This window comes from Podarcis muralis, chromosome 6 (genome assembly GCF_964188315.1).
Source record: "Podarcis muralis chromosome 6, rPodMur119.hap1.1, whole genome shotgun sequence".
In the NCBI taxonomy this organism is placed as follows: domain Eukaryota; kingdom Metazoa; phylum Chordata; class Lepidosauria; order Squamata; family Lacertidae; genus Podarcis; species Podarcis muralis.
This window is the reverse complement of record NC_135660.1, coordinates 77,164,933-77,191,768: the sequence shown is the minus strand read 5'-3', so window position 1 is coordinate 77,191,768 and position 26,836 is coordinate 77,164,933. Positions and strand designations below refer to the sequence as shown.

General features: G+C 38.6%; 1 protein-coding gene and 1 long non-coding RNA gene across 2 annotated transcripts in view; one reads left to right on the top strand and one right to left on the bottom strand.

Moving 5' to 3' along the window:
- PARG (poly(ADP-ribose) glycohydrolase) overlaps positions 1-26,836 on the bottom strand; it is a 71,977-nt gene that overhangs the window by 4,857 nt on the left and 40,284 nt on the right. The window contains exons 9-16 of the mRNA XM_028729245.2: positions 25,916-26,073; positions 17,506-17,585; positions 15,075-15,135; positions 12,995-13,070; positions 8,354-8,501; positions 5,435-5,513; positions 3,843-3,951; positions 676-781 (exon numbers count right to left, since the gene is read on the bottom strand). Coding sequence (XP_028585078.2) covers positions 676-781; positions 3,843-3,951; positions 5,435-5,513; positions 8,354-8,501; positions 12,995-13,070; positions 15,075-15,135; positions 17,506-17,585; positions 25,916-26,073 — 817 coding nt within the window. The remainder of the gene's footprint in view (positions 1-675; positions 782-3,842; positions 3,952-5,434; positions 5,514-8,353; positions 8,502-12,994; positions 13,071-15,074; positions 15,136-17,505; positions 17,586-25,915; positions 26,074-26,836) is intronic.
- Positions 6,807-12,540, top strand: LOC144328050 (uncharacterized). The gene is made up of 3 exons (XR_013393286.1): positions 6,807-7,033; positions 8,773-8,859; positions 12,440-12,540. It is a non-coding gene; the product is annotated as an uncharacterized LOC144328050 (long non-coding RNA).

The following is a 26,836-nucleotide window of genomic DNA, read 5'->3' as shown; positions in this document are numbered from 1 at the left end:
GGGGCAGCGAGGTGTGTGATCGGCAGTGGCTGTGGCAAGCGATCGGCAGTGGCGGGCAGACAGGTGAGCGATTGGCGGAAGTGACCTCCCCCACCCCCCCCCAAAAAAGCTAAACAACTTAATTTCAGGTTTTAAAAAATAGGGGTCGTCTTATACAAGGGGGCGTCTTATACACAGACAAATATGGTAAACAAAGCCAGTTCAACAAGTTTAGGTTAGCTAGAGCTCCAGGATTTGTGAAGATTTTTTTTCAGTATAACACATCGTCTCAGTCACAGAATAGAATGATTCTCTGTTTGTCCCTAAGCCTTCAAGTGCCTGTAAAAGCTAAGGGTTCTAACAGCTCCTGCATGCACTTATGACTTTAACATCCCCCTTCCAAACTTCCCTTTGCCCCCAAAGTGCACCACAGCCAGTCATCCAGGGAATAAATGTTACATTTGCATTTTAGCTTTGCGATTGTTTGTTACTTTGCACACTTCTCAGAGGTTTGGGTTTTGTAAATTTTAGATTAAGCAGTTACAAATTGGGTAAATAAAAACACCTCACATTTTCTTGCACAAAACAAAGAAGCTGATTTCAGCAATTTCCCCTTCTTGCCCACCCTGCTCTCAGCTACTCTGTTACATGTGATTCTAGTTACATGTAATTCGTTACAATATTTCTAACCTTTACCTTTCAATCTTGAATCGCCTCCAAAAGCACCACAGCCCCAGTTTCCAGTAGCCACTGCAGAAAGGTGATGTGGTGGAATACCGGGTCGAGAGAAACCACAGTAAGCCTGAAGAAAGAAAAATAGCTCATAGCACCTTGCCATTGGGATGTCTCAGCTGTTATTCTATCAACACCACAAAGAACTGTATTTAGTGAATCACGATTGTGTATCACATCAAAATTCTTCGTGTGTATTTCATTTACGTTTTTTTCAAGCTATCTAAACCTACCTAGCCCCTATGGGTCTTCTTCCATCCATTCCCACTAGCCCCAAAGTTTCCTGAACCTTAGAAAAAAATTACTTAAAACCAGCCTTCGGTAAATTCAACCCATTCGGAATATATTGTTTTGACTGAAGCGATTATTTTTCCTTGGCAATTTCAGTTCCTTTGGTAATGAATATGCACAACCTTGTATGGTCTGGGTCTGAAAATCCCAAGGAAAGCCCTTTCTTTTTCATGGAAGGTGTCTGCTTTTCTTGGCTTCTTTGCATGCATCTTCTCTGCCTCTTCCCCTAGAAGGGTAAGTGTAGTGGTTAGAGTATTGGGCTAGGACCCAGGAGGCCAGGGTTCAAATCCTCACTCAGCCATGAAGGGTGACGTTAGGCCAGTCATTGCCTCTCAGCCTAACGTACCTCACAGGGTTGCTATGGGGATTAAATGAGGCCTGGGAGAACCATGTACAGTGGTACCTCAAGTTACAGATGCTTCAGGTTACAGACGCTTCAAGTTACAGACTCCGCTAACCCAGAAATATGACCTCGGGTTAAGAACTTTGCTTCAGGATAAGAACAGAAATCGCGCAGCGGCAGAGCAGCTGGAGGCCCCATTAGCTAAAGTTGTACCTGAGGTTAAGAACAGTTTCAGGTTAAGAACGGACCTCCGGAACGAATTAAGTTCTTAACCCGAGGTACCACTGTATGCCACTTTGAGGAAAAGCTGGGATATCAACGCAACGAACAGACAATCATGAGTGCACTAGGAAAAATTAAAGTGGGAAGAGAGCTGACACCCTCTTAATCTTGGAAGGGGAGAAGCTCAGCCTGTCACTTTCCTAGTTGACCAGCCACCCAGCTCACTCACAGCTTAAGGCATGTTTATGCTGATGCAAAGTTGTTGCAAAGAACCAGTGTCACAGCTTGCCAGCCTCTCCTAGGTGGGTGGGTTTTCTTGGTCTCACAAGCTGGCAGGTGGAGACCAATGCATATGATGCTTTAAAAAAATGGTAGAAAGGAAGAAAAAATAACCTGGAAAGGCACTGAGAGTGGTGCCCCCCCTCTCCTGTTCTCTGAAGCGAAGAAGCTGTAGACCAAACTGCTATACTGAGACTGTGGCTTAACAGGGAAAATCAATTGAATTGGTCAAGCCAGGTTTGTGTGTGTGGATACCATGGAGGGAGTCAGGGACAAGGCAGCCACTGGCATTGTCCAAGATTCCTGACAATGGTTAAGCAAAAAAATTTTCAAATACACCTCACAAACAACCTGAAATTAACACATGACAGGTGGAATTGCAAGCACCTACAAGCAACCAGCATGCTGAAAGAAACATGCCTTGAGATTCTTAGTCTACAGTGTAACATAGTTTACATATTCCTCATAAATCTGTGTTTGATTTAGTTAATGAAATGCAAAATATGTCGCTCAGCAGTTGCTTCAAGTATGATCCACCACTTTAAAATCACCCCTATTCAAAGAGGAAGAATTGTGTACAGCATGAAAATGTATAAAATCTATCCTAATATATAACTTGTATCTTTCCTATCAACATGATGGAATGCATCAAATCTGATGTCAGATGCTTAGAGCAGGTGATTTAGTTTTCCAATTAAGATGTCAGTAGAAGTTTACTAATTTTACAGGCTACTATCTATTGCAGTAGCCTATTTTATTACTATCCGTGATAGTGCCTAATGCTACTTTTAATATGAAATACTAGTTTTACTCTCTTATTTAAAAAGTAAAATAAGTCTTAATTATGCTAGTCATTTTTGAAACCATAATCTTAAAGGGTATGGATCTTTCTTAGATGGAAAATATTAATTATTAAGAAATGCCTGTCACGTTAAATTGAACATGCTTAAGCATATATGGCTGTGTCATATAGAAACCCCTCAAGATTATTAGACAAATTCATATGCTAGCAATGAAGATATATTACAAAAGGTAGAAATAGCTTATGTATTTTTGCTGCTTTAGACAAACTACTGTGGCTAACAAGTGGAACCAATGCCATAGTTTAATATTTTGCAGGGATTTAATATTTTGTTGCATGCTATTAAAAACTGTGTAAGGTGATTTAAGAAAAAATAGATATCTAGAAATGGCTTTAAAGATTTATTATTTATTTAAAAGACATTTTAATGTGATGCTACCACAGTGGATTCAGGCAAACTGTTTTAGCCAGACAAGAAAGCACTTCTGCAGTCATTTAGTGTTGGATTCTGGTGGGATCACTTTGTCTAAATTTCACTGCCACCTCAAATTTGGCAAGTTACCCTTCTGGAGTTGGGTTAAAATGTCTTCAAGTCCCACAAGAGAAGCACATCCTAACTGTAGGTCACAGAAGTAGCGCTTCCCATAATTCCCAAACACCCCAAGCCTTTATGTTGGTTTTAAAAAAGTATTTCACAAAAGAAAAGTGAGCACAATAGGTGAAAAAATGAAGGGGAGAGGCACATATGGCTAAAATTAGTGAGAACCATACTGCTACTTTTTAAGTAGAATTTATTTTTAAAATTAGGAAGCCATCTAAGAGTTGACCAATCACAACAACACATTGCATAAGGAATTGGTAAGCATGACTGCTTTCCAACCATTTCTGTGGATATTTGGATAAAGCTCCAAGAACGCAACTATTGAGTTCATTTTTTTTCAAAATGAAAGGAGGTATTTCAAGAGAGAACCACTTACCAACTTGATTTAACCTGGCAAGGTTCGATTTTAATCTTACTGTTGAAAATATGAATAACGCCTTGTGTGAACTGACACTGCAATTAAGCAGGAAGTCTCCCTTCAAGGAGTTGTTGACACTGCAAAAATTATTGGACAGCACAACTCAAACACTAATGAAATGGCTGCAAATAAATGATGGGCTTAAGGCTGCAGGATGGATTAAGGAGTTACTGGCCTTGTTGAGCTCTCTTCTAATTTTCTCAGGAGCAAACTGATCAAGGAAACGTCTGAAATGAAATGCATCTATGGCTACAATTTCTGTGCAGCGCCTCTGCCATTCATCCCTGCATTGGAACGAAAGGGGGGGGGGGGAGGAGGAGAAGGGAGAGAGAGAAAAGGGCAGTAAAATTAACTGTGCAATAATACTGCTCATATAAACAAGACTGAAAATGAGTTCATCTCTCCAGGGCTTTACCAGTGGTGAAAAAGCACAGAAATAATGTCAAGGAAAAGCAATGCTGTAATAGATCATAGGTGAACTCCAATCAAAGAGAGAGGGAGTGGATGTAGGAGGACACCTGAAGTTTCCCCACAGATTTAGAAATACATTAATTCTACAATGTGAATGTCAGATCCCAAATGTTAAATAATGGACATTATGTGATTTAACCACTAAGATTCCCTGGATGGCCAAGAAAAATAGACAACATTTGTTTTGTTTGCTGTACTGGTACATGTTTCAAACACAATCCTTTTCTTCTTGCCTTTCCTCAGCATAAACAGGCACTTTAAGTCTCAACTAGGCGACAGAAATTAGCAAAGCCTTTGTCCAGACACTTGGGCCTCTGTATCAAACACATGCTCCCTTCTAAGAACCCTCTTGGGTTAATCTAAGCTTAGGAGCAGTGCCAGAAAGTGCCCTCCCCCAAAATGGCAGAATTTTTGGAGAACTATGAGACATCACAGAACCAGTTCCAGTGGGAGTTAAGACTTCTTTGAGAGGAGCAAGATCAAATATTCTTTGTTAAGACTGAAGCCAGAAACAGTGTTACTGTAGTATATAAAAACTAAATACACCATGTAAAGGTTACTTCTTATCATGCTCTGAAGAGAGATGGGGGGGCACATTCTGGAAAACAACACTGGTATACATCCCTCTACTTGTGAGGAAAAGGTTGTTTAACTCTGAAATGCTCCAGATTTTCTCTTTAAACGTGCACCATCTCCGACTGCATGTATGTTTCCATGGTACTTTGCACTTCCAATATGCTTCAGAAGTGCCCCAAGTCTTTCCAAAGTAAAGAGGAAACATGGTTCTGAGTGGCCTGAGCGGTTTCACACACTGTGAGTCAGAGAACAAAAACTCAAGGTGTGAAGACATAGTAGAATCCCAAGCATAATTCTACCTAAGAACAAACTGGGCTTGTCTTGATAGGATCGTAGTCAAAATGGGGCAACTGAGAAAGAAGAGGGAGATGCTTGTGTCCTTGAGTCACCCCCCCCCCGCCCCGCAAAAAACCCAAAAAAAGTTAAAGAGGGCTACCCTCCTGAAAAAACAGCACAATGAGCACTAAACATGCTAAGTATCTATGGGATGACTACTGGAAAAGACAAATGGAACACGCGGGGAGGGAATAGCTAGCTGCCATCCTAAACAGAAGCACTCCTTTTATAAGAGAAAATGTACTGTAACTTTTTGTTGCAGGTCCTCTGTATTGTGCAACAGTCAATTGCAGTCACGGAAAATGAGATCACAGCAATGTACCGCCTTGAGGATCTATTTTCAACTTTCACAATGTCAAAGCCACTCTTTTGCAAGAACATTACCTGGGTGTTTGATCTTCATGGCTCCTGGCCCACTGGTACGTTTCTGCATAGCCAGTATATTCACTATATTGCTCTGTACCTGGGGGGGGGGGGAGAAGGTCACTTTTTAAAAGCCATCATCAGCTGAGATTTTCCTCTCCTCTGTAGAGTCATTCCCATTCTGAACACCTGTTCATTTAAGGATGATGGGAAATGTCATTTGAATACACAAAAGCAATGTAGTTTGGATCCAGAAAAGCCAAATGCACAAATCTATGCAAGAGAGCTGTCCCAGAATGTGTATCCCAACTGTTGAACAAGTTGCCAAACTTTGTTACCAACCATCTTTCTCTGTCTCTGCTAAACAAATCATTTTACTGGCATTATGGTTATATGCTGAAAAGGAAGTCTGAATGCCTTGCACATGGGAAATCAGCTTGTCAAAATCCAATGTGAATAAAACAAGTTTGCAAAATTCTAGTGTAGCGGGGGGGGGGGGGGGAGAGAAGGAGAAAATTGTTTGGTTAGCAGTATTGTAATTCGCTGACTGCCTTGTTGAAACTGAAGGAGGTTGTCATGCTTGATCGGTATAGAAGGCCAGGAAAGGTTGCACTGTCTTGGGGCCTGAAACTGTCTGATGAGCTTAGAATAATCATCTATCCTTTCATATAACATAGTCAGGGAAGTGAGTTTCAGTCTGATTTTAAGAACCTTCTCACAATTTCTAAGCCATGGATTGGAAAGTTCATCAAAACCAAATAGCTGTGGTACCATACATATTATTATTCACAATACACTTGGATTTAATACTGGAATATGAAACCAGACAGATGATGAATAGCAATGCCTCCACTAAAGCATATGGAAAGGAAAACCTTCTCCTTTGTTAAGATGAATCAATTCATCTTTATTTAAAAAGGCTTTAAAATAATTGTAATTGTTCTTTTCCTCCGTTACTGTTTCTGTGCCTTCTACTTGGGACTACTTTTTATGTTCACCACAGCTACATAAGTGAGAACTGGGGAAGGGTATAAGAGGGAGGCATGAAAAAATGATAACTTTGGTGTCTCCCTCACCATTTGTGAGAAAATCTTTTTAAAGAAAACTGTAATAAATGCAACATGCCTATCAAATTGCAGTTTGGTGATATCGACCATGTTCATATGAACACAAAGTATGTTAATTTTCATTTTAGCAAGGTGTAATTACGGTACCTACAGCTGTCAGACTCGTAATACATTTTCAAATTGCCTATGCAACATATCCTGTATTTAATTCTGTGAGATCTTATGATGAAGGGCAGAATATAAATAAAATAAAAATAAATGCAGGTATCAAAGCAAAACACCAGACTTCAACTTCAACTATTCCCTCTGACAACTCAGTAGGTGGGGAAAGCCTCTGCTCTGTGTTTCGTATTTGCTACTGTGATGATCTCAAACAGATGCTGGACAATTGCAACAAATCTAATTTCTTTCCAATCTCTCCGTCTCTTCTGCAAATTTCAGAGGCACAGTTACATCCATTAGGCCACTGAGTCAAGATGCATCATCGGAAGACTGTAATTTATTGGACAGATAGCTGCACACAGCAGAGACTCGCCTAAGCACAGATATGGAAGTAAGCCAAGGATCAAATGAGGATGATGAAATGGCTGTTTCCATTAAGGGAGTAGAACACTGCATCACAGATATTAATTAGAAAGTACTGTAATAAAGTAAAGTGCACAAAAAACCCTGAGAAATAATGTTTCCTTTGTTTGTTTGGCCGTCCCTCAGAAATAAAAGCATCCATTTTGGATTCAGAAGCCCTAAAAACTATCTGCCTTTGCCCTCCAAACAGATTACAGTGGTACCTCGCAAGACGGAAAACTCGCAAGACGAAAGGGTTTTTTGTTTTTTGAGCTGCTTCGCAAGACGATTTTCCCTATGGGCTTGCTTCGCAAGACGGAAACGTCTTGCAAGTTTGTTTCCTTTTTCTTAACACCGTTAATACAGTTGCGACTTGACTTCGAGGAGCAACTCATAGCACGCGGTGTGGTAGCCTTTTTTGAGGTTTTTGAAGACTTTGGTGATTTTTGAAGCTTTTCCAAAACTTTTCCGACACCGTGTTTCGCAAGACGAAAAAAATCGCAAGACGACAAAACTCGCGGAACGAATTAATTTTGCCTTGCGAGGCACCACTGTATGATACTCCTCTTTTTTATATATTTTTCAAGATTTAATTTAGTACATAGCAATCAACTAAGCTTCAACCTTCAGCAACAATCCATATAGCTCAGATCATGCTTAGTTGCTCTCTTCGGTTTGGGACAATAAAACAAACGACCATAGTAAATACATATACAATCACAATTTTCGGATCCAATTGGGAACCTCCAACTTGTGGGCCAATCTTGGCCCATCAAGCCATTTTCCCCAAACCACAGACACCTGCCCATCAGCTGATGTTATTGATCAATGCCTTTACCCCCTAACATCATATCTGGTACCTGGATCATATGTTTTTGCTGTTAACGGTAAAGGATCACATATATCCAAATTGCCAGTTGTCTTTGTATTGTACTTTCCTCTAGGCTGGGTAACGCTCAAGAGTTCCCATGCATCTAACCAGCTGCATCATTTGACTTATGGCTCATTTTTAACTCCCCCCCCCCCAGGAGCTCAAAGTGGCATAAATTGTTCTCCCTACACCCCCATTTTATCCTCAGCCTAAGATATAGTGACTAGCTTAACTTCACACACTGAGGCTAAGTAGGGATTTGAATCTGAATCTCCCTGATTCTAAAATGAGTCTAAACGCATTGGCTCAGTTCCAGTGAATGCATATCCTAGATTGCTGTCTTTTGCCCAGTGATACGAACTGGGAGTAAGTTATTTGGCACCAGGTTCACATGAGGTATGTGAATATTTCTCAAGTGTGAGGCTTACAAAAACTAACCTGTGATAATTAGACATTCATTGTGATCCAGGACTTCAGTAATGAGACGAGATACAATCAGTTCTGGATTGATTAAGAAGCGAATTTCTTCTTGCACCAGTCCTGCCCCAGTGACGCCACCTCCAACAAAGCGATTAGCAAAATCAACCTGACAGAGGTATAATTTTTGTGGTTACAGCACATTCAAACACATTTCCCACACCCCCAATAATGTAAACATCTGTTATACATGCTCATTTTTCATGTTCAGGTGGGGTTCTCTTGATCTTAACCACAAAATATTTAAGCAATGCTACCATCTAGCCTGAGCCATTTTATCGTGCTCCTTTTTTGTTAGTTAGTGCTTGCTTGTTGTTTCATAATTCAGAACTCAGAATTACATGGCTACAAACATTTAAGCCCTGGTTGTTGTTTTTTAGATGACAAGTATATGCAGAAAAGGTCACACCTGGCAGATTTCAATGAACTTCTTTCACTAGCACAAGGATTATTAGCACTAGCACAAGGTAACTGCCCCTCTCTCCTCCCCCATGTCATCCTCAATTCTGCTCTGGAGGGTTGGGGGACTCCGGCAGATTTAGGAGGCACATAGGACAGAAGAGGGAAAGAATATTCTGTTGTGTGATGAAAAATCATTGAACTGATGGAACCTTAGCTGTGGTGCTACATTGAATAGAACCCAATGAACTTGGGATCCAAAGGCATCTTCACACATTATAGCCGTACCTTGGATCCCAAATGCCTTGGCTCCCAAACAAATCGGCTCCCAAGCAACTGAAACCCAGAAGTGAATGTTCCGGTTTTCTAACGATTTTCAGAAGCCGAATGTCCGCCACGGCTTCTGTGGCTTCCAACTGGCTGCAGGACGCTCCTGCAGCCAATCGGAAGCCGCGTCTTGGTTTTTGAACGGTTCTGGGAGTCAGACGGACTCCTGGAATGCATTCTGTTCAAGAACCAAGGAGCGACTGTATATTATTTACTGGTACACAAAATCATTTTTCTATGCCTGTAAATTTTAACATGTGCACATAATAAACGCATGTTTCTTCCACATGATGATACACACATACTAGGGAAGTGGAACTGGCTGCAACCTCCTGCCACTTGGGCACACAATAGCAAACGTGTAACACATGAAGTAGCCTAAGAAGATTTGTGTGTTATATTTGCATTTCAGGTGGCTGCGATTATTTGTGTTTTAAAGGACTGATGAAATATTATTTGATACACTACATCCTTGGCCATCTGCAGCCTACCCTGGGGCACATTTAAGTTCTGTAATTAAATTCTATCAGCACTTTTCAGTCTAGGGAGATCTAAGTAAATGTATGACAGAAGACACCTGAAAGGAATGAGAGCTCACATTCACAATGAAAGGAACAAATTGCCAGATGATAACAAGCTGTACACTCTTGGCTTTTTTGTACAAAAAAACATGTGGGATACACATATAATCAGTGCCTTGTTATCTCTTTCAAGTAATGTTCCTCTACTTTATGAGTCCCTGGGGTCTCTGTCACTAGTCTGATTAAAGCGAAAAGTAGATCAGCCTGTTCATACAATTGGTCATTGCCAGAGGCTCTTCTCTGAGTGCCCCTGCCAAATAACACACAGTAGACATGGCTACTTTCTTGATGATGGTGTCCCACCTATGGAATGGTCTTCTACAAGACACTGACTCGGCATTTATGTAGCCATCCTTTCAGGACCAGGCAGAAATCTTTTTGCATTTTCCCAGGGTTTCTAAGATTTGTGGGGTTTTTTAGAAATGTTTGCTTGGAATTTGATCTGGTTTTAGATTGTGTCTGTTGCTTTACATTTCATGCTACTATTTTAATCTGGAGTTTTATAAATTGCCCTGATCAAAACATACTGAAAGGCAGGATATAAATTTATTAACTAACAACTGAATTGTTAAAAAAATAATGAGAGTTACAATAAAAATGCTGAAAGGCATTTGTGGTTGAACTATTGCTCAAAGTATAATGCATAAACCTCCCAAGAGACCTCATTCTAATATTTAGTCTGAGTCTGGCCAAGTAGAGGGATTTGTTCTGTTTATGCAGAATCAGAAAGCTACATAGCTGAAATGGGACTGACAATAACATTGCCGAGGTGAAATTGGGTGCATTCAATGCAAATTTGTACGGAACAACAAATGCATTATTAAATATTTTCCTGCCTCCAAGGCTACAGTTTTAAGTGGCTTGGGAGAAAATTTAATATTGCTTTGCAATGTTAAAACACACCTTGGTTTTAATGTATTTTCAGGCTCTTCAAGTGTAACAAAAGCTATAAAGTTATGCTTCAGAAGAAAATAATCACGACATTAGAAAATGGCCTCATGTTTCAAGAAGTATGAAAGAAAATCTGCCAGAATGGAGTGACCATCATAGGCTTCTTACCTATGTTTTTTTGCTAGAACTACCCACTCCAGAGACATGGGAATGAAAAATGGATTGCCCAAGGTCTCTCACACACACAAACGAGAAGTTAAGAACTCAAAGCCTTTGAACAATTCCCAAATTAAAATACTATAGCTTCCTCCACTGTACAACAGCTATTACCTGAGCCAAATTAGTATTTATGTCATCAACTATAATTATATGAACTGTTGTCTTATTATATTCATTCTGCATACTGTAACAGTGCTCAAAGATTATAATCAGGGTCAAACCCCATAAAATAAGGGGCTGTATGAGGGCTAACAGTCTCTCTTCTCCGAACCACACTAATCTAATTCATGATAATAAGCCAGTGAACTAGATCAGTAAATGGTAGAAGAGACAATATAATGAACACAATAATGAGATCATGTAATTTTGCCAGCTACTAACAATACACAAACAACACTATGCACATTCTACTTTTTGGGAGTTTTTTTAAATTCCAAATTGTAACTTATGCTACTCCATGCGTTTTCTTAGCACTACAAAATGTATTATGGACACAATTTTTCATTAGCTCTTACAGTTGAGACTTTCCTCTCCCCCCTCCCCATGTGGCCTTCATTTGCCCTGCTCCTGATTATGTGTGTCTCAGGCACATTGTTTTTATATGCTCAAACGCCTTGCCAAAGGGCAGGAAATAGTTATTTTGTCTTGTCTGCTCTTGCTAAGTAGTGGCTGCTAACTATGTTTTTTTCCCTGGAGGCTTTCTAGAGCATGCTTTGTGATGAGGATGGGAAATCTGTGGCCCTCCAGATTTCAATGAACTCTCATCAGCCCTAGCCAACACAACGAATTGTCATGGATGATGGTAGCTGTAGTACAACATCTAGAAGGCCACGAGACACTCCCCCCCCTATATTATATGGGCATTCCCCCATGATGCACCCCAGAATTCTGCAATCCACAACTGCATTTGGAAAATGGAGTTCCCACCCTTTCTGCATTGCATAATAATTACTGATCCAAGTTTTCCTGCCCCATTTTACTCTTACAGGTCTAAAAAAAGGATGATAGTCTGTAACATTTTCCTTTTTTATTCCGAAGTGAGAAACAAGTTTTAAGCAGGAAGACAGGAAGCAGGAGACACAAGTCCCAGAAAACATATAGAGATATGGGACACATAAGAGGTTCATTCAAATTTGTAACAGCAGTCCAGAGTTAGGAGATGTTACTTTTAAGGATGGCCTAAATGTCAGAGAAATGCCAAAATATGATATATATTTTCTTCTCCTGGGATTTAATGCTACAACGCATCTAACTATAGTGTTCAGATAGGTTTATGATGTATATGTTATTTTGGAATATCATTTGTAGAATAAAGATGGTTTTTTTAAAAAAAGAAGTGAAAAACAAGGGTGCAAACTGGATTTAAGTAGATTTTGTTCCATTAATGGTCTACTATGGGAATAATCTTCTAGGAACTTCTCCCAGGCAAGCCTCATTACACTGAAGGGAAACAGCACAAGAGCACATTAATGGACTTGTGCATCTCCCTGTGATTGCAATGAGGCTTGTGCAGAAGAGCAAGAACAACCCACAATTAGTTTGGTGTAAATCCTATTACTCTAGCATCCTAAGGCTGCTGAATGGGTTTTTAAGTCTAAAAGGGATTAATCAACCATTTTTTATGAAACAGGTACCAGCCACCCATACCACACTTCAGAATTCAGTTCCCTCTCGGCTAAAACAACATCAAAATGCTTGTAGATATGGACAAGGCGGAATCGTTATCAATCTGTTTTAGCTGACTGGCTCTCAGACCAAAGCAATTCCACTAGCAACAGACAATGCCTCCTGAACTACTGAACTGGTCATCTGCTGGGGCACTTCCAAAATAAAGGAAACAAAAAACAAAACTGTCAGCCTGTCACTTTCATACCCTGGAACCACCCCTCTCTTGTCGCTCTTCAATCTCTGTGTGACCTGAAGAACCTGGAGCTATCCGGGTATTCCGATTGTCAATCAAAAGGTTATTCACAGAGTACACATGTGAAAAACAAGGTGAGCTGGAGACAATAGATAATGTTAAGGCTGTCAGAATAATCAATTCTGCTGTGTCTGTTATACTGCACACTAGTTTGGTACTTTCACATACAACCTAGGGCACAGCTGAATCATTCTGCTAAAATGCCCAATAGAACAAAAGTTTTGTTAGAGCATAGCACAAGCCAATATATTATGCTGCTTTTACCTGTAGCATCCCATGCCCGTTGCTCTCAATAGTGCCTTCATATGTGACATGCAACCTGGACAGCTTTTTCTGGGTTCTGTAATAAAATACAGAAATGAGGAATGGAACAATACCTTATAGAGAGAAAATACATTTTTAAAAAAACAAAACAATTTTATCATGTTGCAAATTTATAAGGAAAATGTCTCCGGTCAATCAATCTATACTGAAATCTATAATTACATAGGATGGGTCGCACTTATGGTTAATGAACCAATCCTACACAATATCTGCACAGTGAGAGGAATAGAAATCCAACATTAGCAGTACCCTAAAACCATGTTGTTTGCCGCAGTGTTGTAAATGTTTGCACTTGGTACAGACTGTTTTGGTGGAGATGGCAGTTCCCTTTAAATGGAGCACCATCCCTATACTGAGAGAAATTAAATAAAACTAAAAAGGGTTGCCGGGAGTGTTAGCACAACACACATCATAACAGTTTTGTGATTAGGCCCTATGGCCTTAATAAGTTTATTCTCATTAAATACAAGCAAGCAACAAGTCCCATGAGAGAAGGGCAATCAAACTCCATTTTGGATTCTGCATTGCTAGCATGCAAAGAATCAACAGCAGCTCTTGTTCTTTTACCATTTATATACCCAATTGAAAGCTCTATAAATGCCTATTTGCTGGCACACAAAAACACCTATGGAAAGCATATCCACTGTTAACCTCAGACTGAATGCTGAGGTGAAAGATGAAAAATTGACACATATTGAGGAGAATGGAAAATCTATTTTATTTCTGCTGAAATGGAAAATTTAAAGCTTTCGGGTTTTCATTCAAAATGGCCCCATTTTGCTTATTTAAAAACAAAAAGAAGCTTTGTACTATACTGCAAAAAAATTCTCTTCTGTTTCCTTTTTTAATAATACTCAAACTTTTTGGTTTAATACCCATTCTTTATCTAGACAGAAATTTTTATTCTGCATAAAATGGTATTCCTGGCATATTTAATCATCCTGTAGTGCAATTAAACAGACAAGTTTAAATTAAGCTGCATTAGTCATATCTAGCTATTGATTTACTGCTCCTAAAAACCTTTATTTTGGCCCCTACTTGAACAAGATCCAAATGCTAACAGAAGAAATTAATAGGCTTCATAAAGCCATTTCTGTACAAAACTTGAGTGCATTGGCATTAATGCAAAGTTACATTAGTCATTTCCAGAAGAAACAAAAATTTAAAAAGCAGCTTTCTCACTGTGAAAGCATTTGACTGCTTAGCCTCACTCAGCTTAATGGGAAGCAGGTGATCATTTATTAGCATACAGTTAAAGTCATTTAGAAAATAGCACTGAGACAGATCAATCTAATCTTTAGAATGTACAAATATGGCCTTAGACCCTAAAGTGTTATTCCGCTGATGGAAGGGTGGGCAGTTCCTTCTTCCTGCTGCAGCCCCCTCTGCCACGTAGCATCCTGTTACAGTCGTACCTTGGTTTTTGAGCAGAATGCGTTCCGGAAGTCCATTTGACTTACAAAACGTTCGGAAACCAAGGCACAGCTTCCAATTGGCTCCCAATTGCACAGGCACACCGGAAACAATAGTGGAAGCCGCATCAGATGTTCGGCTTCCAAAAGAATGTTCAAAAACCAGAACACTCACTCTGTTCGACAACCAAGGTACGACTGTATTAGGTTTGTTTCCTTCCAACATGAGCCAAGAGGAGCAAAGTAGGTACAAGTTGCTTGTGTTTTGTAAACAATCGTTTATGACCTACTGCGAGGTGCAAACATGGTTGAAACAGAAGTTACAGAGAACTTGAGAACTTGAGATATAACAACAACAACAACAACAACAATGAACAACAACTTTATTTTATATCCCAAAGCCATTTTCTACTCTGTGAAACTGACATGGATCAGTCATTAGCACAAGATGCTTATGCAACCAACCTGGGTTTCCTGACAACGTCCCCCCACCCCACCCCCCAATCCCAGGATGTCAGGCAAAAGAAAAAAGCTGAAACGTTACTGGGATTTAGGTAGACCAGCTCTAATCAAAATGAAACTATTTTAGGAGAGATATTTTACCCTACCTTTCCCAGTCTGGAAATTCCTGTAGACACTGCCTTGTAAATGTCACCAGTCCAGTGGGTTCTACAAGAAAACAAACCCAAGCAAGTATATAAAAATGTAGCACTTCATTTCATTTGGAAGATAAATCTACAAAGGATGTACCTCTGGCACAGAAATGTTGCCAGAGAAACAATATGTTGAATATTTGTTTTTTGTCCAAATAATTTTTATTGGCTTTCATGTAAATACAAGAACAACATATAACTAGTTGATTGCCTATATTAAGATGTTCATTCTTTGAAAGGGAGTACTGATGTTTTGATTTTTAAATTCCAAGTGAACAGAGTAGTGCAATCAAATAATAGATCAACAACAAATAATGAACAGAAAATAGAAAACGAACGGTGGTTGTAAACTATTTATATTACCCATCTTACCTCTCAATTCATATTCTCTTGAATTTAAAACTACTAGAGGAGGTGTGTTCTCCACACTTTTTTTTTGCTTAATTTTAAACTCTGTGTACCTTTATCTTGAGAGTGATTTTGAGGGACAGAAACCTATGAAGTGGTCTCTGGTAAAATAGAAAAACACATTTTATTTATGTAACCTTCCTAGGAAGCGAAAGCTACATCCTTCTGATTTAGGAGTGTTAACCTGATCCTAGGTACCTTTTCTCATTGAAGGAGAATGTACTGCAATGTATGTAAGCCTAAGCAACAATTTAAGTTTTATTTCTTCTAATGGATTAGAAGTGCGACAGTGATGGGCTCCAATAGTGAACCCTTCTAAGGTATGCATTTGAAGGTGCAGGACGAAAATAGGATTGATCTGTATGAGGGTCTGCCTTCTTCAGAAAAATGTAGTCACTCCAGTGTTCTCCAAAGGGGAACTCGGAAAGGGAGATAAACCTCATGACTCTGGCTTATTCCCGAAAATAAATCTGCGTGACAGGTAGAACTCAAACTAAACATGTAGATTGTTATGTGCAAGGGAATGGCTGCATAAAGAGGCATTTATTGTTGGTCTCTGTTAAAAGTTTTGGTGAACAAAATTAAAAACATTAATAGTGTAAACCCAATTAAGGTTGCAATCCTGTGCACACTTTCCTAGGAGCAAGCACCACTGAACACAGGGATTTCCTTCTGAGTAGCTATGCACAGAATTGCATAGAGACTATCTTAACCACCTGAAAATGTTTCATCTCTTGTGGTTTGCTATGATTTGGCTTACTAGTTTGCTAACCTGATTCATAAGGGAAGGAGACATGAAATATCCTGGCAAATGACTTTATGGAAAATGTTTGAAGAGTCTTGTTACCAAGCTAGAAATTCTAAGATATTCAAAAGGTTAAACAAAAGCTTTGTTTGTTTGTTTGTTTTCCAAAGGCAGTGATTTCTGCACAAACCTTGACTGTCATATTATGAGATCATGTTTCACAAATTAAATGTTTGTCTTCTGAAAACAAAGCTCTTGGTTTTCAGCAACTCGGGATAATGTTACAAGTGATTTAATTACTGTTTGTAATAAAAGAAGTTTTGGGAATGGAATATTTAATTTCTTTTCATTTGAAAGATGAATTACTGTTAGTCTTCTTATTAATTACATGGAAAAAACAAATATGCCATTTTGTCTCCATCAAAAAAGAGGCTACATGTTACTAATAAAAGGCTAATAGTCCCATCATTACCTTTAAACAAACGAAAATGAAAAAAGCGCAAAATATTGGTATCATAAAAACTTGGGCAGTATAACAAGATTAGATATTTCCACTGGAAAAATACAGCATGAGGAGGAGATGTGAAACTATTGGGTTACATCCACTAGTTAGAGTAGACCTTTTGATATTAATGGAGCTAAATTAGTTGTGCCCATTAATTTCAATGGGCCTATTCTGAGTAGGATAGCATTGGAGAGAACTTGCTGTTTTTGCCAGACAACCACATGTATGCCATAATGACTAATTTCAGTTTGATTGCTAGCCTTCTTTTTGTATTCTCAGGTAATTTAGATTAAGGTACTATATATATATATAGTACCTTATTTAGATTAAGGTACTATCTATCTATCTATCTATCTATCTATCTATCTATCTATTTGTGTATACATATGTAAAAGTGTGCATATATAATTAGTATATCCATTTTTAAACTACTGCTCAACTACAGCTTTACAGAAGTATTTTGAATATGATTGCATTAACCATCCTGGGCCCTACAATCAATGGAGGCCCTGTTGGTGGTCATGACCCCATGACAAGGCCTTCATGGTGGTGGTTCCCCATTTGTGAAATGCCCTCCCTGAAGAGGTGCATCTGCCCCCCTCATTGACCAAATTCCGGAGGACTTTAAAAACATGTGTGTTCTCTCAATAATTTGATGGCTGAAAGATACTGTTCTTGGAAATCTTGAAATTATTATGGGAGAATGTGACTGTTTTAAAATGTTTTACTTTTCTCTGTGACTCTTCTGAAGTAGCAGAAAAGGGTTTTCAATTTCTCAGGCTTCCTTGGTGAACGCCCTTCAAACAACCTACAAAAAGCAAAAAAAGGGGGGGGAGATTATTATAATTCAGCAATTTACTAACCAACGGAAGCAAGGGGTGACTTGAATGAACAATTAATTATAGCAATTCTTCAAATATGGAGGCTCTAGAATAAAATTTGATTCAACCCGAGTTAAAGACAGTCCAGTATTAGTATTGTACACATCAGTTCCCGACATATCAAAGAAACCTCAAATTTCTTAAGCACTCTGTTGTACAAAGAAGCCTGAAAATGTGACATGAAGGCTGGCATCGTTAACCTTGCCATATGGGAATCCCTTGCAGACAATCGCAGAGCCTGGAGACTGTCAGATAATGCATCCATAGCAGTGACCAGAGGAAGAATGACCGCTGGAAGGAGCACAGAGAGAAGAAACCCGATAGTGTACCTGTAGCAGCGCGTCCAGATGCCTTCATCTGCCCCAGCTGCAACAAAACATGTCTTTCCTGTATTGGTCTCTACAGCCACAGCAGGTGCTGTAACCCCACAACTGTTTGACTTTATGCCTGAAGGAGTACTACTCCATTGTCTACCAAGATCAATGGACGCCAACAACAACAAAATTACTTACAAGTTCCAGAAATTTAAAATGGCCTAGGATGCACACTGACTTTCTGAGCACACATTCTTCATGAACTCATTGCAATATATCTGATTGAAATATACTAGATTTGTGAGTATATTTCTCATGGGCCACTCAGACAACTGTTGGGTTTTTTTAAAAAAAAATATTTCATTTTATAATGTATATAAAGCAGAGAGAACAATTATAAGACGAAATTTAAAAGATGAAAAACAGAACTCTAAAACAGGCATGTAGAAGTAGTAGCTACACATGAGTTAAAATAACAAAGTCCAAGACTATCAAAATTATCAGATCATCAAGTTTCGTTCCAGATTTGCCAGGCTTGTGACGAGGATTGTCATGAAAATGATTGTTTGGCAGTATATGTCAAAAAGGAATGCCGTATCATAGAAAATGTGTCTTGAGGTTCCAGTCACACAACTACTGAGTATTAATTATTTTTCTTTGCCTGCTATTTTCCTGAATTGAATTAGAACTAATATGTTCGATTCCTTTCCTTTCAATGAACAGGACAGTGTTGTAATTTTCCTATTCCTGGAAAAGGAGCTACATGAATTAGTTTTTCAGGTGCTATGCTGTTCCTGTGTGTAGACCATTTGTGTGAGCAGTTTCATACATAGTTAACCAACTGCAGTGACATCTGCATTGGCTTTAGTGGTAAAGAACTCAGAATCTAATTCTAGAATATTTGAAGAGCTATCTACATCCCCTCAAGTGAAAAGGTTACTTTTACTGACTTATACTTCAATGGCGATGTTAGGAAGGAAAAATTTCACTACTCAAATATTCCCAATTCTTCTTCTTCACTGCATTTTAAAGCTTTAGAGAACTGCACTCTAAAAAAAAACCTAGTGTTTAAATAAATTCTTTTATGAAAACCAACCTAAGAGACCTCCTCTATTTTTAGTCATTAAAAGGAAGAACATACTTTTATTTACCTCAAATCATCATTTAAAATAAAAATAAAAATGTGTCATCTACCTTCCAGCAACCTGCCCTTACACTGCTTAATCTGATTTTAGAAAGACGAAAAACGTCTTTATGGGTAGCATAATGCAATTTGCCTGGAGAGAAAAATTGTGGGGACTTCAGAAGCAGAATGCCTCTAGTTGCATGTTCACTAAAAGATATCAGATATAGTAAAAGCCCTTTGGGGGATGCAATCTCGTTTTTAAAAACTATTCTTGAAATACTGAAATGTTAACTGGGAATGGAAAGTGACGTAATAGCATCCAACTAATTCCATTTGTTAGAAAGGCAGACAAGCTTTTACAGTATAAAGAACCAAAAGAACCCATTACCCTTCAGGTTTTCAGTACTGAAATGTATTTCGGTTTTTTAGTTTGCAGAAGTTAACTTACATGAAAGGTACAATAAGGAAAAAATAAGGGTGGGTTTCAGCTAACAAACTCTGTAAGCTGACGTCCTGCACTCCCTCCCCACTTGTCCCACCCACCACATTCTCCCCACCCCCAAAGTGGCTTTCGGGTTTAGGAGAACCCTGTGAGCCACCTGCAGGGGAAAGAGAAGAAAGAGGGTTTGTTCTGCCTGGCAAGCTGAAATGCTTGTACAGACAGAATGTTTGTCACCCTGCAATACTGAATTCTACTCTATAATTTTAAAGAAAGATCCACTTTAAAATAATTATGCAAATCAAGACAGCAATTTAAAAAAAGAAAAAGTGATTTCTCGTGGTTTAGATGACCTTGAAAATAACTATATTTCATGCTTTTATTCTGCCCAGTTTTTAACGTTCAGACTCACAGTTTTTACACTGAATTGTTTCACAAATAAATAAAATATCAATTCAATTTCCATTGTACTTCCTCTCTACTTTAGCCGATTTCTCTATCTCCCTGCCCTTTCAGGGGGAAGGGCTACTTCTTCCTTCTTTGGCCACTGTTGGCCCTACAAGAAGACTGGGGAAGAGGTCCTTTATACTGCTCTTCCATCAGCAGCTCCAACGACCACCTCATTGAGCATTCCACACGACACGAGTTGTTAATATCATCCATTTGATGAAATCTACATGCTACAATGCATTTCCTGCCAATGAGGAGTGAAGACAAACTCTAATGAAATCCTTTGAATTGAGATGTTTTGCATTGTTTTAATTGTTATACCATATTTTTTTACCAGGGACATTTCTTTGAGAACTTTTTCCCCTTGAAAGGCTGTATATCAATAAGTATCAATAAATAAAACCAAGTTTGTGCACAAGACATTATAGGTCATACTTGTGCAATCTGCATAGCTCAATTTTGTGGTGTACAACTTCACCAATCCTATTTTGTTTTAAAGATGGAAAACAGGAACCAGCCTGAACAGGCAAATCATCTTAGATATTATAGTTTCAAGAGAAGTTTACAAACACAAGAAACTGGTTCACTAGTAAGAACTTAATCATGCCTGCGTGTTTGTAATGAATGTCAAAATAAATGAGTCAGGACAGTCATAGTAGCCAGGGATGCTCTAAGCAATTAACACATTGATCCCCGCCCCACCCACAACTCTGAATGACAAGAATATATGAGTATGTTTTATTACAGTTTCTCAAGCCACACTGCAGCCCAATCCCAAAGCAATTCCCTGATTGGAATTCAGATAATCAATTTACTAATGCAAGAATCCAGCAGAAAAACAAGTCATTTAAGAAATATATCTCATTACGGAGCAGTCTAAGTAAAAGACAAAGCTCAGCAAGCCCGGCTTTACATTGCAGTAATTGATAAATTACTTGCAGTTGCATATTTCCCTCCAGTACGCCACTTTTGTCCAGAACAAGATGCTCTGTCAAACTGCCACATGGCTACTTCAATTTAGAAGAGAGATGTAAAACTTGAACAGGGCTGATCATTGCTGCAACCCACAATTTGTCTTTGACCTTCCAGCCTCTGAATAAATACAGCAGCAATATTAATCAAATTGAAGACATTTTAAATAGAGATTTAAGGATTCTGAAATAATATGGAGACAGATATGAGAGAATGCCAGAGGTCTTCAAAATGCAGGGTATAGTATGAGAAATGCAACCATGGTTGTCCAGCTACTACTATGGTTCCAATTCTGTTTTGATCATGTTCAGAATATGGTGCTCCTGCTGTTATTCCCCTTATTCATCTGCTACTGGAAGGCTAGGTTTTATGCTGTTTGTGTTTCTATTGTTACTGGTTTATGGCAAGCTTCCCTTTTCAAAAACTGTTTTTTATTTTATGTCCTGTTAGTCACTTTGACTTTCCTTTGCAAAGAAAAGATAAGAGAAAACTGGCATCAATTTCCAGGTAAATTTGTAATATTCTGATGCATAAATTCTGAAAATATTTTCCACCATTTTTTGAGCCCCTGCCTTGCCCAAGTATTAAGTAGGCTTATCATTCCTTATTTTGCAGTTGATGCATAGGGCTGGCAAGAAAAAACTCCTATTTGTGTGGTCCGTATTATGAAAGGAGGATTGCATTCAAGGAAGTCATACTCATAGGGGACTCACCAAAATCAATGAACCTGGTCAACGTAAGTCCATTACTTTTGATGAGTCTGCTCTGAGTAGGACATAGTTGGATGCAATGCAGAGGACTTATTTTAGAAATCATTTTTCAGCAGCACTTTGTCTTTTCGTCCTCTAACATCTAAGTACTGCTTTTCACATCCAGCAGTGAATTAGGCAGTAAATTGAGCATAAAATGGGTGTTTGCAGATTACTTTTTTTTCTTTTTTACAAAATTGAGAGACATGAGAATTATTCACTACCCAATTAGATTTTATGCTTTCAGATGAGATAGCCTCAAAGAAGCTTGAAATGATGTCACACACAAAGTGATGTAGAAAACAAACCTTTAGTTATGGCTGCAAGTCTTTTCAAGTTAATTAAGTAAATGAGCTTCAATTTCTCTATTTACATAGAAAGTAGCTTAGAGGCTTTAGATTCCCCTGGCTTCAAGCTTAAGGAACACACCTCAACCATTTAACCTCACAGGCAGTATCTTCTTAGGTTTATTGCAGTCAAGCAAATGTCAGGTGTAATATCATCTCCACACAATTAAAAATATTGTCTTGTTTCATCTAAAAGTGAATTATTTCATGCACTTTCCACATTGAAGCCATTCCCCCGCCACCGCGCTCCACAATGTGTGATAACCCATGCCACACACTGCTGCTCACTGCTGCATGCCAACACATTCATCATTCCTAACCACTGAGCATGATGGCTGGGTTGATGGGAATTGGAGTTCACAACAGCTGAAGAATACCACGTTGGCAACCTCTATACTAGCCAATAAAGAACAACAGGCTATTGTATTTTTCATACAATTCACACTTGAGGTAGGTCTTTAGAACCAGTTTTAGGCCTACATACTGCACCACTCTGGCTCCTGAAAACATCCAGGTGTTTGAAACGGGTTTATATGTAGACAGTAAACAGAATCAATTTTCATAAATATAATATGGAGCTTTATCCCCTAATCAGATTACTCTGAACAAATGAAAAAAAATCCCACAGAGAATACTCATTAATGTTATCAAATGGATGTTTATGGTAAGAGAGAATTACATTACAGCTAAATTAGATTGTCCAATCTCCCTGTGTAAACACAATATGCAACATAATAGTTTCCTTTCTTAAAGCTATTCCATAAAGGTGCATATATCTTAACTAGTGTACATTTCCCCACTCCCCCATTTTTTAAAAAGAAGTTAACAAACTTTCCTTGTTGACACTAAAATGATGTCAGGGAGTATTGCTTCTGCTACCTTTAAACAAAAGAAGCATATTCTAGTTTTAAGCTTAATATTTGCATAAAAATTCATATTCAGAATTGTGCTTCAAGAAAAGAAAAGAAGGATCAATCAGGAATTTTCTACCTGATGTGAATGCAGTTTTGTTAATGAAACTTAAAAATGACTGAAATTAGGGAGTGAGGGCACCAAGGCTCTTTTGCAAGTCTTTTGGATCAAAATAAGCAGGGAGGGGGAAAGAGGCAGTTACAGTAATTATATACTCTCTGATCTCTATCTGTATTTGGACTACAATTCCCATCATCCATGACTAGCTAAGGATGATGGGAGTTGTCGTCCAAAAACAGCTAGAGACCCAAGTTTGGGAAACCCTGAGCTAGATTAACAAAGGAAAGTAACCCGTCCCCCATTTCTGGTTTTGCTGCCATGTACGTTTTGATGTTTTTATACAATAAGTTTGATACAATAAGGGTAGCTGTGCTAACTGATGTTCAGTGCTGCCTTGAGCAATTGGGAAAGGTGGGGTATAAATGGTTTGAAAGGATTTTTCAGCCAGAAGTTCTCTCCCGCCTGCACTGTGCACAGATTCTAAACAGCAGGCCAGTCTTTTGAACTGGCTTTCAATAACTGAAGTTTTTAAAGAAACTACACGGGAGGGGCAACACTACACCCACTTACTCAGGTGTAAGCCCCACAAAATTCAAGAGACTTGCTTTTGAAGAGGCATGCATAAGATTGCTCTGTGAATTAGCATGATCCCCTTTAATTTATAAGACTTTTAAAAAATATAAAGCTCCACATGTACACAAACCAATCACCTACATTCCTAAAATAGCTATTTAGGCAAAATATTACACATGTGATATATCACAGGATTTAAAAAAAACAAAAAAAACCCAGAATACACCTTTCTCAAGTGGTTATTTTTACACCAGCAAATATTTGATTTGCCTTTCATTCTTCTGCAAAAATCACAGAAGAAAAGCAATATGGAAATTTTTAGATACTTACTGTTGGCAGAAATCTAAGTGAGATTGGCAACAAAGGCCAGAGGGACAATGAAATTTGGAATGTCCCCTTGCAATAAAAGCCTAGTCCTTCACATGTTTACTCAAAAGTAAATCCAATCAAGTTCAATGGGGCTTACTCCCAAGTAAGTGTCCACAGGACTGTAACCTAAAGGCAAACCTTCCAGGCAAAGTAGCTTACAAGTGTCATTCATTCTGAGACAGTATGTACGCCTGATTTCTACTCCCTGTTGCACTTCCTGTGTTGTTACCCCCTCACTGGTATTATCTGAAAGCAGTCGAATACAAGAAGAGAGAAAGTCCTTATGTTCCAATTCCATTACATAAAGATTCCTAAACATTCTGTCAGCTGATGTTTCAAAGCACTTTGGATCACTTGCTGTCATCAGCATGTAAGAGTACCAAGCAATGGTATACTTGAGAAGATTTAAGGGAAATAAAATACATAGTGTTCTCAACCTTTTGTACCAAGTGTCTCTTGTTTTGATAAAACAGATTGATGGTCCTGTCAGTTCTCAAGACACGCAACTGAGAGTTTTCTGTTTAATATGTACATATTAAATGTGTCATTTCATTTTATTACCTAAAATGGCCAGGCCGTACACAATGTAAAAATGATATTTCCTAAGAGAAGGAATATATCCATCTAAGGAAGGTGCTAAACCTAATCTGCCAAGCACATCTTAGCATCCAATTGATTTATTTATATTTATTTATTGAAAGCGGGTGCAGGTATAAACGGAATGGTTGATGTAATTTTACTTAAGTGTTTACAAGCAACAATTTGATGTAACCCTGGGATCTGAGGATAGAACTCCTAATGTCTTTTCTACCCAGGTGTATGCTTTCATAAGAGACCCTCACTAAGCATTTTGTAGAACTTTTGGTGGCTGTCACCTATTTTAACTACAAGTAGCTGTGAATGCACTATGCTCCCAGAAAGGGCTGTGTCCAATGTGATAAAAAACAAAACAAAAAACCAAGCATGTATAACCCTGAACAACAGAGAAGAGGACAAGGGGACAGCAGTTAAAGAACCCCCCAATCATCTAAGCTGGTCTACCAACAAACACACTTTCCACTGCCATTGCCCATGTCAAGACAGCTAAAATCTATGTGCTGGGCTTTAGTTTTGGAATCACTGTTTCATTATGCATTGAAGGGTTTTAACTGGGTTCAAATAAAATCTGAAATTAACACAAGCATGTTAATATATACCTTTAAAAGCTCTTATAACTAGATTCCTAAGCTTTTATCAATGATTTGGATCCTAAGATAAGTTAACTTGAAGGAACGTTTCCAGTCTCTTCTTTGTCCTGTAGCCATCTGCACCCCTTCTCAAAAGTATCTTGAGCAGGTTCAGGTGGGGCGGAGGGGTTTCTGAGAAATGTGGGAAAGGGCATAGGGGTTGCTAGACCCCTAAATTGGGTCCATCTGATTTGGGGCGAATTCTGCCCTTCCCCAAGCAACCCTCTGTGTCCTATCACACATTTTCAACAAGAGAATTTGTTGCCTTCATGTCTTGACTCTGGGCTTCTCAGAAGCATCATCCTGGCCACTAATGGAAATAGGATGCAGTGCAAGATGGACCTTCAGTCTGCTATAGCAGGGCTGTTCTTATAAATGGGGAAGTGTTGAAGGAAGTGACAAGTGAGGGGAAGGACCACTATTAGAACTGAAGCGGTGAGCATGATTACGGTAAATGGAAGAAAATTAGCACTCTAACAATAAAGATTATCTTCACCAATTATGAACAGTGCTGCTCATTTTAAGCTCCATAACATTTCCATCAATAACTTTAGTCTCAGATCTACTTTTCCATATTTTCCAAATCTCACAAAACAGGTTTGTCAGGAATCATTTCCTATTTTAATGAGATTCTTTCAGGAATTAGCAATACAATATGGACAACTTCTCCCCCTACAGAAAGACACTCCTGAGTATCAGCTACTTAAACTGGCACCATACCTGTTGAAGTTAATATCTGGATAGCTAGAATATTCTGATTTCATCTTGGCATTTCGCCGGGGGAAAGTGCAGAAGAAGGCATTTGCTAGCAAACTAGCAGTCTGCTCCTGTGACATGGTGATGGAGTGGTTCATTTTTTGTTTCAGTAGAGGTACTGGCTAACAAAAGGGCAGAAAGATGGACATAATTAGTTTAGCAATTCAAAAAACAAAAACAGAACCATCACCCAGAACCCAGGAGAACAAAATTACATTTACTAATTTAGAGCAAAAGTAATTTAGGGGCCTTAGTGGGTTCTTAAATCAGCAGCACCATTAAAATCAAGAGCTGTTTATCCAAGATGATTGGGAAGCCTTGTTTGACGAACTGGAGATTTCTAATCAATAACAACAAAAAATGTCAAACAAAGCACCACTAGCCTGAACAAAAAGGAAGCATCCATAGGAACAATGGATGAAATATGATTAATCGTGAAGGAAAAATAAAATATCAGGAGATTGCAACAGCTGTATTTTACAGTCTCCCTGTCACAGATTAAAGAAAATGGGCAATTACAGCAATCACAGCAAAAGAAGACGGCAGGATGATACAAAACAACATAACTAAGGTATTCTTTGATTTTCTTGCTATAACTGAGAGCAAAAAAATTCAAGCTTCAAGAAAAACCACATAATGCTTCATTCAAACACTACCATTGTTATATGTTTATTCTATAAATTAGCTCCCAATACTAAAAATAGAGAAGAAAGGGAAATACATGAGCCAGATGCTCTGATTCTGGCTCATGGAGACCATGGTTCAATGTTAAGTGAGAACTGGGCAATTTAAAATTATTTTGTGCAGCTACTTCAAAATGCACAGTTAGAATTAATCAGTAAAGGGATTTCATACCTTTTCTACAGATTTTCCAAATCTCCTTAT